General features: G+C 32.9%; 1 protein-coding gene across 5 annotated transcripts in view; it reads right to left on the bottom strand.

The window, feature by feature from the left end:
• Nucleotides 1-15,512, bottom strand: part of LOC145277468 (pleckstrin homology domain-containing family G member 7-like) — an 817,656-nt gene that overhangs the window by 172,605 nt on the left and 629,539 nt on the right. For all 5 annotated transcript variants that reach the window (XM_080128829.1, XM_080128830.1, XM_080128831.1 and 2 more), the window contains one exon: nt 13,712-13,791. In XM_080128829.1, coding sequence (XP_079984955.1) covers nt 13,712-13,791 — 80 coding nt within the window. The remainder of the gene's footprint in view (nt 1-13,711; nt 13,792-15,512) is intronic.

Raw genomic sequence — 15,512 nt, 5'->3', positions numbered from 1 at the left:
CACCTGACTAAGTCCAACGTAAACAAATTCCTGATGAACCGCCCCCTTAAGTAGACACTTCATAAAATCTCCACACTACCGTACTGTACTTACAATAACCCTGAGTGGCTTCCGGGCCTTGATAAGTGGTGACCACCGTGTAAAAAAATGTTTCCAAATAATTAGTGACGATAAAGCAAAAATATATACATATTTACATTTGATATGTAAGGCAAATTTCAAAAGCATATGCTTTAATGAAATTGTTACCAAATAGAGTGATATATTTCGGAAGATGTTATGAAATCAAAATACGAACATAATTAGGGCATTTTAAGATGGAACTTAAAAAATGCTGGTAAATTGTGAGAACGTAAGAAGGCATTGATTTTATATTTAACAGTAGTATGTATTAATGTAGTATTAATAGTCTTAGGGAATATTGTCTTAATCAAATGAATAACGATTCGAACTATTTTCTTGGTTATTCACTCTTTAATTACATGAGATAACTAAGGAAAACTAATGCCAGCAGTAGAAGCGGACACTTTTAAAAGATTTGCATAAGGTTGATTCATCCAGATTGTGTGTGTGCGTTTGTTCTACGTGTAAGTATTATTGTAAGTCCAATCAATCTTCCGACTCTTCATAAATCATCTGTCTAGGATTCATTCTGGCAACCCTATAATTAAGAAACTATTTACTGACTATCTAAACTCGGCTGGCCATATATCAAGCCGTATAAATGTCAATAACAAAACTAATTGTATTACCGTGTGTTTACCTGGTCAAACAATGATGTTTCATTAGAAAGAATCATCCGACATTCTTGGATGATTCTTTCTAATGATAGGCTCCAAACAAAAGTCTCCAATCTAATAGATCCCACTTTATCAATTAGGCTCCAACCCCTGTCCCATCACCGCAATGTTGCATTCCTGTGCCTGTTTACAATTATTTTAATCGAGTATACTTGGATGAAATCATTGCACTTGTGCCCCTTTGACGACAAACCGCTTAGCAGCAAAATTACACCTCTTCACTGTTGAAATCAATGTCAGAAAGCTTCCTCCTTTAAAAGCTGCTTCTTTAGAACAGACAGACTTTGAAATTTCCTTCCTGCTACTTTCTTCCGTAATTGTACTGATATGCAAAATGTCACATATAACGTAAACCAACATCTCGTTAATCATTTTTAGGCATACTCCCAATTAGTAGCTCCTTACACCCAAGAGGCGATATGATTTGTTTAGAATGAAGGCGAGAAAGAATTATAATAATTAACGAAATATATTGCTATTTTTTATGATCTTAATTTTTTCAGAACAATAGGATATAATTATAATAATTAATTAAACGGTAAATGATTCAATCAAAAGAGGTGAATATAATTAATTAAATTAAACATATATCGCAACGATTTATCATTTCATTAACTTAGAATTTAAATCGAAAAATTTAATATTAATTATCATTTTATTTACATGCACAAGAATGTTTGATTCTAACAAGACTTGCAGAAATTGCAGAAAACGAGAGATATACTGAATTAACAACTATGCTTTGATAAACTGTTATTTTTTCGGATAAATTAGTTATTTTGGACAGAAAAAACAATAATATATAACAAATATTAGTTTATTAACATGCATATGAAAATAGTGTTTAGTATATTTTACATATAGAACTGACCTAAATGAGATACATTAATACTAAGAAAGTAATATAGTATTACATAATTCAATACAAATAATGAAACCACATTGTAAAGAAAATCTTTGATTTACTCCTTCAGTCCAGCACTTTACAGACAATGTATTTTTTCTTTCGAATGTTCACCTTTGTATCTAACGTTAGGATGGCAATGACATAATTTTCGTAAACTGATGAGAAGCACTAGACTTCGACATCCCTGGCATAAAGAAGTCTCATAACATCTGCACCCTATATCATGTTCTGTAGCTTTAAAGTCATCAATAAATCTGTATGCATCGGTATATATTTTTCTATTATCAATAGCTTTTTCTTTTGAAGATATATATATTTACACACACACACTCACACACACACACACACACACACATATATATATGTATATTATATTTCAACGTTTATGTTTATTATAGTTTTACGTTTATAAAATCTACATTCATTCATTCAAGTGGTGTCTTGACTGGTACAGACACTGACGGCTGTGGCTCTCCATACATATCTCTCCATCGAGGTTTTCATGAATTCATTGTACTCGTCGTTTTTTGATGTTGTCTAGGTGTTCAGACGGACAACGTATGTTTTTAGCAGTTGTCCTTTGCTTCTCCTTCCCACGATATTCCCCCCTTATACTTTGTTGGATTTCGCAGAGTAGTTTACTGAGCGAGGTGTTCTGACCATTGTACGCAGAGGTATCTTCTGCTCAGCACAACGAAATACAAAGCCATAAATAGAATTGTTTCTCTTTACTTCTGTATCACATCAGTCGCATGCTTTCCATGACCTCACATTAATCTGATCGGTGGGATAAAGTGAGTTCTCGACCATGCCTAAACGTCTCTTTCAGACAAGAAAGAAAGGACGCGTTTTACTTTTCCTTTGACAGTAGTGCTGTCCTACTACACTAGTATACTATTATACATATTATTATATAATCTACATATAATTTTAATATGTTTGAGATTGGTGGATCATTGCTTTAAATGTGTACAATTTATCAAGTAAAACAAGATACAATAAACAACTGGTCAGTATTTAATAATATTGTAATAAAGAAAACTGCGAGGTTTGGAGATGTCTCGCTGTATATAATGTAGAATTCATTGAAATATTATGTTAGTGCCCTGTTTAACTCCGATTAAATCGATTATGTGTGATCGTCGTGACATTGCACGGCATCTGTTGATGTGCCACATCTTTATATGATGCAGATGCAAAACATTTTTACCCAAGCATAAATGAGAAGAATATGATTGATTTTACAGATAGAACTATTTAGTTCGCGTGACGAAAGATTGTGCCATGTTTCGAAAGCACTATTCATAATATTAGATAAACAAGATTCGTACGAACTCTTTAGCACGTTCGACTATCTATTGCTGCTCGTAATCCAAGGTTTGTAGGTTCGATTTCCGGTCAGAGTCTAGATTTTATCTCCGACCCGGACTCGAATCTACGGACCTTGAACAATATTGCATATCACAATGTAAAAAAAGGATACAGCTTTAAATTAAATCATGACATTAGCGCGATAGAGTTGAGGAGAATGATGCAACCGGTTTGAACATTTGTATGTATACTGAACATTCCGCAAGTAAATAAATATTTATCATTCATTAATTAATTTTTTAGTTTTTAGCCAGTAATTTGGCGGTCAAGGGGTCAAATTAAACGATTTTACCTTTGGCAACTTTACCAAACTCTTTTGCCAATTTTATATCTAAACTCTTGCAATTTTAAATGTAAGTTACTTGGAGATGAATCAAACTTTATAATTTGATTTTAGCCCCAAAATTAAATGTTTAGGAGTAAAAATTGGGGTCAAAGTTAACATAAATTTGACCTCTGCGGTCTCTACCGAATTACTCAACCAATTTCTAGTATAAACATTTCAAATTTTACATAAAGGGTATTCAGAGATAGGGCAAGATTTTTAATTGAATTGGGTTTAAAATTTGTGCTGCCAAGGGGTCAAAGTTCAAAAGATTTTACTTTTACGGTTTCTAGCAAACTACTCAGCCAATTTTGGGTCAAAACATTTGGAATTTATACATAACGGGTATTCAGACATGCAGCAACCATTTTAATCAGTTTTGGGGCAACAATTTGGCTGCACAAAGGTCAAAGTTGAAAAAATTGACCTTTGTAGATTCTACCAAATTCCTCTGCCAATTTTAGGTCTAAAAACTTGAAATTGTAGATATAGGTACGTTAAACATGGTTAAAACATTGTATTTTGATTTGAGACCAAAATAATAAATGTTAAGTAGCCAAATTTGGGGTCACAGTTAAAAAGAATGACCTCGGCGGTCCCTACGCAATTACTCAGACAAATGTTGGCTTAAACATTTGAAATCTTACACAAAGGGTTTTCACGTGTAGGGCAAGTCATGAACAGTACATAAGGCCCATGCAAAGCTGGACTGAACTGCTAGTATATATCTATAAAAGCGAAATTGTCTGTGTGTGTACATTTCCCTACCAAACGTCAATTTTCGGTCTAAAGACTTAAGATTTGACATAATGGGTATTGAGATTTGGAAAAATCTTTTCAATCGGTTTTTAGCCATAAATTTGGCTGTCAAGAGGTCAAAGTTCAACGAGTTCACCTTTGAGAACTTTAGCAAACACCTCCACCAATTCTGGGTCTAAACACGTAAAATTTTAGATGTAGGTTACTTGGACATGGATCAAACGTTTTAATTCGATTTGGACCGAAAACAATAAATGTTAAGGGGTCAAAATTGTGGTCTAAGTTTTAAAAAAATTGACCTCTGCGGTCTCTACCAAACTACTCAGCAAATTTTTGGTCTAAACATTTGAAATTTTACATAAAGTCGATTCAGAAATATAGCAAACGTTTTATTCGCTTTTTGGCCGAGAATTTGGCTAAGTAAGAACTATTTGACCTTGTGTCTTGCAAACAATTCAGCTAATTTGAAATTTTACATAAAGGGTGTTAGGAAATGCAGCAAGCAAAAAGCTTGAAAAGGTCAAAGTTGAAAGAGTTGACCTTTTCAGGCTGTACCAAACTCGTCTGCAGTTTTGGGTCTTAACGCTTGAAATTTTAAATGTAGGTTACCTGGAAATGAGTCAAAGTTTTTAATATATATATATATATATGTGTGTGTGTGTGTGTGTGTGTGTGTGTGTGTGTGTGTGTGTGTGTGTGCATATAAAGTTATGAACAGTCTGCAGGGCCCGAGAAAAGCCGCGTTGAACTGCTAGTACTAAATAAAAACCAAATTAATCGGCTTGCTGCGATATTTTTTGTTTACTCAGAAACGAAATTTATATATATATATATATATATATATATATATATATATATATTTAGAGAGGGAGAGCGAGAGAGAGAGAGAGCGAGAGCGAGAGCGAGAGAGAAAGTGAAGTATACAGTAACAAAAAAAAGTAGGTGAGCGAGAAGAGGAAAGTCGATAGAGAGTGAGACTAATTAAAAGCGCATCAATTAAAAAGACTTGAGAATGTTATTCTTGCATCACTACTTAAATATCTACATCATTTTTATTTGTGAATGCATCAGCAATTAAAGTCCGTTCAATAAAAAAAATACCATTGAATCGATGAAAATCTTAAAGTAGATTTAATAAATAACGTTGATAAGATAATGCATCGATGTAACTTTATTTTGATTGGCAATTATAAATGCATACCACAGTTTTTGAATTATTCCATTATTTATTTACACAGCTATTCAATGGGATATTCTCTAATTACGAAACTCGCGTGATTTCTAATTGCATGTATATATATATATATATATATATATATATATATATATATATATATACATATATACATATATATGTTATACTTGTGTATATAACACTCAAAGCAGATTCCCTTCCAACGCAAAGGAGTTATAACATTTTACCGTCTCCAAGTACCATACCATGATTACTTTGACAATGAGATTGATTTAGGCACCCGATTTGCTATTGTGTTATCATATACTATTATCTTCTTCTCTTCTTCTATTCTATCTTCTTCTATCTATTCTTCTTCTATTCTTCTTCTTCTATCTATCTTTCTTCTATTCTATCTTCTATCTATCTTCTATCTTCTTTCTTTATTTCTATTCTATTTATCTATCATCTTCTATCTTCTATCTTCTATTCTTTCTTCTTCTTCTATTCTTTCTATATAAATAAAATGAACTCATCTTTTCCCCGTGTGATTTTGACATTAATAGGATTAAAAATCAAGATATTTCATGCAAATATAATATGCACAAACGGCAGAACAATATCTGAGGTTTGTTATAGGCTTATTATTTCTCAAATTCCTCGATAATCTTAGATTTCTATACTTTTTCTGCTGAGAAGTCACGGCCGAAATCGGTTAAGATCAATGGAAGTGGTAAAATATTTTCTCTCTAATAAATTCCTCCTCCCCCTGCCACCACTTAACACCGTTTGGGGATCGTTCACAAGGAACAGTTGAGAAGAGAACACCGGTTTGGCTTCGTAGTTCTTTCATGTGAAGTTATTTAAAATCACTAAAATAAGCTGCAGTGCTCTGTGGCGTACAGGTTCGCGTGCTGGACAATTCACATTATATTTTCACGTTCGCGCCGACCTACCGTAGTCGTTTTTTTTTTTTTCCTAAACAACTGGAATGGACTTTTCTTGGTGGCCGAACTGTTAACGTTGCAGATGTTTTTTTGTTGTTTTTTTCACACTTTATTTTCCTACTTTTACTCATGACTCCGGGTTTGATCCTTCCTACTTACCTACCATAACATTTTTTAACCCCCCCCCGTCCCGGAAACAAACACTCGGGCAACGCCGGGTACCCCCGCTAGTGTTATATAAAAAAAAATTCTATCTTTAAAAACATTGTTTATATTGAAAAATTGTATTATCACAATAAAAATATATATAAAAATCCATTGAATCCGATTCTGTTTTTTAAATTATTTTTTTATTTAATTTTCACTCCCACATCACAATATCAACTAAGGATATAATAAAATATATTTGTTCGCACTTGTTTTGGTGATTTTAATATGTCTGGTATTAAAAAAAAAAAAAGTGCATGATTTTAAATTAAAGAAATAATGTAGTTTTAAACAAACGCGTATTTGTGCATATGCAAACAATAGCAATTAGAGGAGAGGTTAGAACCTTAAAAATATGTTTTAGTTGCCATTTATGCAATATTGGATAAATATCTGACATCCAGTAAAATGTTTCATCTCCGTACAGGAAAAATGTTGGGGTCAATATTTAAGATGTTGATACTTATTCCTTGATATAGGCAGTAATGTTTTGCACATTACATAGCAATGTATGTTGGCATGGTCGAAGAAACAGGGAGGGATTACAAATGCCAAATATTTGAGTAAAGAAAAAAGGGGAAAACCTTGCATTTTAATCCTTTACAAATAATGAAAGAAGTTGTGTTGAAAGTTAAGTTGCCTTACAAGAGCTCTATGTTAAGTGCCGCGTAGATGCAATATAAACTTTGTCGAATTAAGTTTCCTCAGATTTTATATAAAATAAATGATATTTTTCTGCAAAATTATTCCATTATTAAACATTTTCCATTAGTATTTATTAAGTAAGAATTAAAGATGACAAGAAATTAGTGTTCAATTCTATAATAAATCAGAAAATTTCAAACGAAAAGGGTTTTAGAAGATATGTATCTAATAATCCATACATTTAAGCGTTTCATAATCGATATGTCTTATGACTGAATATAAATTGTTTTTTAATAAATAATTAAAAGATGTAGAAAACTATTACACATTTTTTGCATCATTTAAATTCTCTTCACCATTCTCCTAAAATAGTGAAATATAGAAATAAACTCCAATGCACTAAGACTTAAGATTAATGAATATTTTTCATATGTAAATAACAATGGATTTTTTAAATTTAAAAACCAACTAATTTTAAGTTGTGTGAAGTCCTGTTATTTATTAGAGTAAGTTTTCCACCAGAAATGATTTACATACTCTGTATTTTATTTAGATGAATATTGATTATTTTTAATATGGTGATTTTTAGTATTGCTGTTCTCATCTTGAGTGTTATTTTCACAGTGTTTCGTTCGATGTAACTTCCGGTTTTCCTCATGTGTATGACATCGAACTCGAAAATATTTCCGTTGAACTCGGGAATCTGTACGGACTTTCGAACGGAACTGTTTTATTTAATCGGTACTTGCGCAGAATTTGAACCAAACGTAAGTCACCGTCCGCTCGAGTTTACGTCATGTGCTCGGGTTTGACTATAATTTCACGTAAGACGCCGATCAATACAGCAAAAGAGGAGACGATTTTTTTGGAAAATATTGGAAAATAAAATTTAATAAGCAACAACGATGCCAGCCGGGAGTTTCTCGACTGTTATTTCTTTCGAGTTTATGTGTCTACATCTAAAACTATATATCAGAAAGCAATTCGGTTTGTTTGGCGAAGTTTCTTCCAAATCCGCTGTCTTTTCTCACTTCACTTTGACATTGTCTGATTCGATTGTAGAAAAGTCTACTTAATCCCAAGAGAACATCCCAGCTGTCTATATTTAACTTAATTTTAAAGCGTCAGTTGCATAGTTCTATCCAACAGGAAAAACGTTATAAAAAGAAAAAAAATGAGATTACTTTACATTAGTTACAAAAAAAGACAAAAAAAACAAAACAAATGAAAAATAATTTTTTTTATCTCGTATCTCTGCTTCTGAAAAAAAAAACATAAATTTTTTTATCGCGTATCTCTGCTTCTGAAACATGGCCATGAAAAGAAAGGTTTACTTTGAGTATTACACCGTCAATATCTGCAACAGAAAGATACATTTTTTCAGGGTATGGATATATAAGGTCAACGTTTTTGTTTTTTAATTAGTTTAGTTTAATGTTGTTTGACCAAAAACAATTGATTGAAAAAATACAAATTGTTTATATTTTTTACTTAAAAATCGTTACAAGAATAAAACAGAAATTGTTACGGTATTTTGTTGTTTCTTTTTTATTTTCGTTTTATTTTATTATTTTTTTTTCAGAATTTTGATCAGAATTTGTTTGATTTATTGTCACCACCATGCTCAATACATTTCCCCCAGGAATTAAATGGCGTATCTCTGCTTCTGAAACTTGGCCATGAAAAGAAAGGTTTACTTTGAGTATTACACCGTCAATATCTGCAACAGAAAGATACATTTTTTCAGGGTATGGATATATAAGGTCAGTGACTATAATCATTCAATTTTCAATCCCCTCTAATACATTCGGGCGAAATAAAAAAATAGAATGCATTATTTTTGGAACTCTGCTGTAATAATAATTCGTTACACACTTTATTTTAATATGAAGTAAATCTAGGCAGACATTTTTCAAGCAGCTCTAGGAAAAATCATTAATGATTGCGACGATCGAAGTGATAAAGCTATAACAGCTTATTCTGTATGATCTGCCTAAGATCAAAACCTCTTCAGCGGGAACTCAAAGAGGACTAAGATTACAAGCAGAAATTCCAAGAAAACGTTGCAAGCATTGATCACATTGCTGCCGGATGCTATTTACTTGCAAATACCAAATACAGAGTATGAAAAATGACGTAATCGAAATGGGCAACACATACATCGATCTAAATTTATTAGTTAATTTTTTCTCAGTATAAATCTGTATCAATATATTCTTTATTCCTATTCGCTCCAAACAATTTTTTTTATTGCCATTAGATTGAAAAAAGCTACTAGTTGGAACAATGTGCGTTATATATCCGCTCCAGCCGATCGTCAACAGTGATTTTAACTTTTTTTTATTTAAAAACCAACCTTTGTCATTTCTCGATATATACATTCGTTCGCGATAATAAAGCACACACACACAGCTGGTTATAAAAGTATTTTAATTTTATTTTATTGCGGAATATTATCCTCATCTTTTTTTCTTAGTTGTTTCGCGACATTTCGGTCAAGTATTCATCTGGCCTTCGTCAGGTTGTCACCGCGACGGGATACGAACTCGTATAGGAGTTCCTAGGAGTTCCTGTGCCCTCGCTGTTATCACCTGACGAAGGCCAGAGGAATAGTTGGCCGAAATGTCGTGACACAACTAAGAAAAAAGATGTGAATAATAGTCCGCAATAAATAAAATTAATAAATAATACTCATCTCAATAATGAATTCCAATTAAATAATATATAAAAAATATTTTGTTTATTCAAAATAACCTTTCCGGTTTTCGAATGATAGTTTTGCCATTAGTAATGACGTGCGTGGTGGAGAGTTGGCTAGGAGAATATACGTTTCTTAGCACGCCTGTCGTGGCCAGTCTCCAGCGTTTTTTGTCCCCATCTCTTTTATTATCCCAGATAACGTCAACATTTCAATCATGCATTGTCTTGAAAATGTGGGTTAATCTGTCTGACGCAATCATTGGGCATTCTACGTCCAGCAATTTTTTCATGAGATTTTTTAAATATTTTCTTCAGTATTTTCCTAAGTAACGGTGTTATACGTTGATAATCGCCGACTCCGAGCGAAAGCCTGTGGTTGACGTCGTGTTCCAAGCAAAGCCGATGAGGCAGTTAGTTACGTCTGGTTTTAAATTCTGCGCAAGTACCATTTTATCTGCAGGGATAGCTTGCTCTAGTTTTATCAGTCCTGTTGCAATTGTATTCTCTAATGTTACGCGCTCTGTACATTGAACGTTCAATCGTAGAATAGTGTAACTTTACAACTGAATTTTACCAAATACTTTCTCAACTACGTCATGGGTCCTCCTCAGTTCGACAAAGTATATCTGAAGAAAGTCGGATGTTATATTACCGATATGTTATGGAAATAGCACTCAAGCTGAAAAGAAGTTACCCAAAGAATCTAAATAATACGAGAAAGTTTATCCGTTCAAATTTCAATCAGATATTATCAATATATATCGCAATAATTTTTCATACCAATCAAGCAATAAACGGTTTAATCATGCGTCGCTTCCCGTGATCCCTGCAAAGATATTTGCAAGAAGTTTGAGCGGATCACCACCGATTTATTAATGGCAGTTAAAATAGAGTCTTTAAATATCTTCAGTATATTTTATGGTATTCCACCAGACTCATAGGAACCAAATGAAAATGTTCAATGCAAAACGAAATATACGTCATATTCAAAATTACGAAACTATCACCACAAAATAATTATTTCTTGCAACATTTGCTTACGTCACAAAATATTGTTTACATAATATAATTACGGCATAATTTCTTTCACTTTCAATTAAGGTAAGCTTTTTAACTAAGTCTAAATTTCATTTATTTGTCTTTTTAGTATTTGACAATTTGGATTTCTCGCGATTTATCGAAATCTTTAAATGCTTGTGTGCCCCTTTAAATAATCAAATGTTTCCTATTTCAGCGTTTAAATCCTTTCATGATATTGACTCTCTTATAATATTTGACCTCAAATGGCTTATAATCTTGATAAATAATGTTTTGTTAGTATAAAAATCAACAGGTAATGTTGAATTAATTTTACCTTTGAATTTGATTGAAGAAAAATTAATATAAAGTGTTTTGTGCAAGGATTGAACACAAAACCTCCAGATTGTAAATTATTTCTTATTTAATGTTAATATTCTCTTGCAACCCCCTTTCCTTCTAATTTGTCCTTCATTCGAACTCGTTACATCACATCTGGTAGCAATCGGATGAAAAACAACATGTGCGAAAACACGATTCCTTATTATTATATTAATACACTATTAAATGTTGCGATCAAATTCTAGCTTCGTTAAACGTAGTTCAGAAGGCATGATATCGCATGAGATAACTTTAATGTCCTTAGACGAAAATAAAGTTTCGGGCCATGGAACTCCAAAATGGATTTATTCCTGGAGCCGTTCAAAACATAATTAGACTGAATCGATCTGAATCGTAATTAATCCATCAAGGTGCCAACCGATTTTGCTCTGACGAAATTGATTTCAATCCACCATTTTAATTCCAATTCCAGACTCGTATAACCGGAAAACATTAAACGACATCAATTCATAGTTTAATTATATCTTTTCATGTGTTATTCATTAGCAATACGAGATGGCTACGCGTTCTTGAGGGCGAAGTAAATAATTGAAGTTCAACAGGATATAAGAATATTAAAACCATTTACTCATCTCGGCATCGTATAATAATCGTACCACTATAAATAATACTGTCAAAGTGATATTTTTAGATTGTAATACTTCTGTAAAAAATTCGTTAATGTGTATGACCTGTATGCAAATGAAGAAGCCGGTGCGAGAGGTGATCTCAAAGTGGAGGATGAGAAGGAAAAGTAAAGCGCGTACCGGTGTGGGAAGAGCGTATAGGTTGTGGGCGGCAAAGAGTTTGAAAGAGATTTGTAGCACGAGTTATTGCGAGAGAAACTTTAAAGGCAAGATGAAATCCGAACTTTGAATAAAAGCATGGTCAGACCACGGTGTGTCGTTGGGAGAACAAGAGATATTATGACGTAACTGTCTTGAGGAGCGATACTGCTCCCCATTGTGGGGGTTAAAATCCCGTAAAAATCTGAATAGGATCGGGTAAATATACTGAGATTGTTTGTTAAACGTTAATTGAATCCCGGAAAGCGACAGGTGACCTATACAAAGGGACGAGTTTATTGTGTTTGTTAAAAACCAGACAAATATTTTTTTATTATTTGGGACAATAACAGCAACAGATATTTTCTATTATTTAAAACAATGACAAGAAATGTCAGAATAAGGAACGATGACATTGTCTGGCCTGAAGACCCCCGGCTCAGACGTTCTGGGTTCTAAGTAGAGGATATTGACACGATTTGACCCCTTGGGGTCGTGTGAAAGAGATTTCATTTTACCCGGCGTTCACTGGCTTAAAAAACAGCCTACAGAAAATGGACTGATTTATGAAAAGGAAGGGTTGTAAATTTGGGTTGAATTTGGGAGTATCAAAACCAAAGCAAAATATGATGAAAGTAAAAATAAAATAGATAAACCCTATAATTTATTATACCATAACTGTTCACACTGAAATACTTATAACAATATTCGATGGATCTATATTAAAAAACCTTGTTAAACTTTGTGATATATTTCCATTCTATGAAGGTCAGGCGCGAACGAACACCCCATAATTTTATTTTACCATACTTCTTCAAACTGAAACATAATTATCAAAGTATACTTACGCAGATAGATATGAAAAGTCTTTATTAAAGTTTGTGCCTATTTCAATTCGATAGAGGACAGGCGGGATCGCAGACCCCACACTTTTATTATACCATCCCTATTTAAGTTAACACATACTTATCAAAGTATTCTTATGTACATCTATATCAAAAACAATGTTTTATTTCGATACTTTGTGGACCAGGCGCGAACGCAGACCCCACGATGTTAATGAACCATCGTTCTGCCAGATCAAACCTACCCATTCCTGTGTCTCGATAATCTTCTATCATTATATGTAATCAGTTTTTAAAAAAATAGTCAACCATATAGGAACGTATTCGTGATCACACACACACACACACACACACACACACACACACACACACACACACACACACATATTCAGTTTTATATTATGTTTTTAACTCTTTTTCAAAGTGTTTTTTAACATGTTTTATTTACTGTTTGCTCTTATATATATACATACACACATACACACACACATATATACATACATATATATATATATATATATATATATATATATATATATATATATATGCTTTTTGTAATGCATGTGTATTCATCTCCTTGCTAATGAGAAATCCGGTGTTCTTTTGAATGGATCATGATATTTTTCATAAGATTTCCATACTTAAACATAATGCTATTTTGCTAGTTAATCCCCCTCACACACACACGTTTGGTGTTGACCAATGCTATTGACAACGTCATGGCCAATCACGATTGGTAATCTCACCGAAAATGATCCATGAGCTAAGCAGAAAGATGAATTAGCATAAATACGTTTTTTAATTCGATTGGCGATGACGTAGTTACAAAAGCAAAAATGGTCATTTACCTTCCGCCTTCTCCTTCATCGCAGGAATTACTAGGTGACAGTTCTGGAGAAAGGGTGCTGGGAGAAACATCACCGAAGTTCTGAAAAGAAAATAGAAATAACAATAAAATAATCTGAACAGGTAATTATTAACAAAGACTACAAGTCCGTCTTTTTTCTATTTATTTCAACATCTTAACCACATTCATTGTTTGTTAATCATAATACAAAAGTAAAGCGATCGAACCTTTTCAACATAAAAAAGTTAAACGGCTACGAAGACGGGAGTGGTCCTATCAAAACGAGCGATATTTTTTAATGTGTTCCATAATATAGTTTTCTGCATAGTTGATAATCTTCTCAATGCACTTTTGCTAGCGATTAATGATTGCATCCGGGCCTAGCTTTGTCATATGAACGTTGTTCAAAAGGTAAAGCCTCCTATTGTTTAACTGAAAAAGTTGAACATCTTCTAAGATAGGAGTCGTACCATTGAAACAAGCAACCGTTTATGCTTCAGAATTTGTTTGATCTATTGTCACCACCATTCTCAATACATTTTGTCAGGAATGAAATAATGCATTTCTGCTTCTGAAACATGTCTATGAAAAGAAAGGTTTCCTTTGAGTATTACACCGTCAATATCTGGAACAGAAATATACATTTTTCAGGGTATGGATATATAAGGTCAGTGACTATAATCATGCAATTTTCAATCCCCTCTAATACATTCCGGGCGAAATAAAAAAATAGAATGCGTTAATTTTGGAACTCTGCTGTAATAATAATTCGTTACACACTTTATTTTAATATGAAGTAAATCTAGGCAGATCTTTTTCAAGCAGGTCTAGGAAAAATCATTAATGATTGCGACGATCGAAGTGATAAAGCTATAACAGCTTATTCTGTATGATCTGCCTAAGATCAAAGCCTCTTCAGCGGGAACTCACAGAGAACTAAGATTAAAAGCAGAAATTCCAAGAAAATGTTTCAAGCATTGATCACATTGCTGCCGGATGCTATTTACTTGCAAATACCAAATACCGAGTATGAAAAATGACGTAATCGAAATAGGCAACATATACATCGATCAAAATGTATTAGTTAATGTTTTCTCAGTATAAATCTGTATCAATATATTTTTCATCCCTATTCGCCCCAAACAATTTTTATTGCCATCAGATTAAAAAGAAAAGCTACTATTATATATTCGCTTCAGCCAATCAGGAAATGTGATTTTAAGTCTATTTAATTTAAAAAATCAACCTTTGTCATTTCTCGATATATATATTCGTTGGCGATAATATCACACATACAGCTGGTTATAAAAATATTTTGTTTATTCAAAATAACATTTTCGATTTTTGGAATGATATCTTTAACATTAGTAATGACGTGCGAGGTAGAGGGTTGAGTTGGAGAAGATACGTTTCTTAGCACGCTTGTTGTCGTCACTCTCCTGCCTTTCCTATCATCTCTTTTAACCCAGATATCAACATTTCAATTATGCATTTTCTTGAAAATGTGGGTCAATCTGTCTGACCCAATCTCTGAGGATTCTATGTCCATCAATTTTACTTCTTTGTTATCAGATCCAGACGCTTGAATCTAAGCTTTGGACTGACTTTTCTTTCACGTGTCTTTCTGGGGATTGGAATTATTCAACACATCTCCCCTTTAATATTTTAAATATTTTATAAGTATATTTTTTTCATTTTATAAGCACCTACAGAAAACTATAAAAGAGGGTGAGCACCTCTATATGCTATTACAGAAGTGTTCACTATCTTTAAACCACTGTATGTTAGTACAATCTGGGAGG

The sequence above is a fragment of the Euprymna scolopes genome, chromosome 6, assembly GCF_053919585.1.
Source record: "Euprymna scolopes isolate OS-2025 chromosome 6, ASM5391958v1, whole genome shotgun sequence".
Classification (NCBI taxonomy): domain Eukaryota; kingdom Metazoa; phylum Mollusca; class Cephalopoda; order Sepiida; family Sepiolidae; genus Euprymna; species Euprymna scolopes.
The sequence above is the reverse complement of the archived record's forward strand: the minus strand, read 5'-3'. Positions and strand labels throughout refer to the sequence as shown.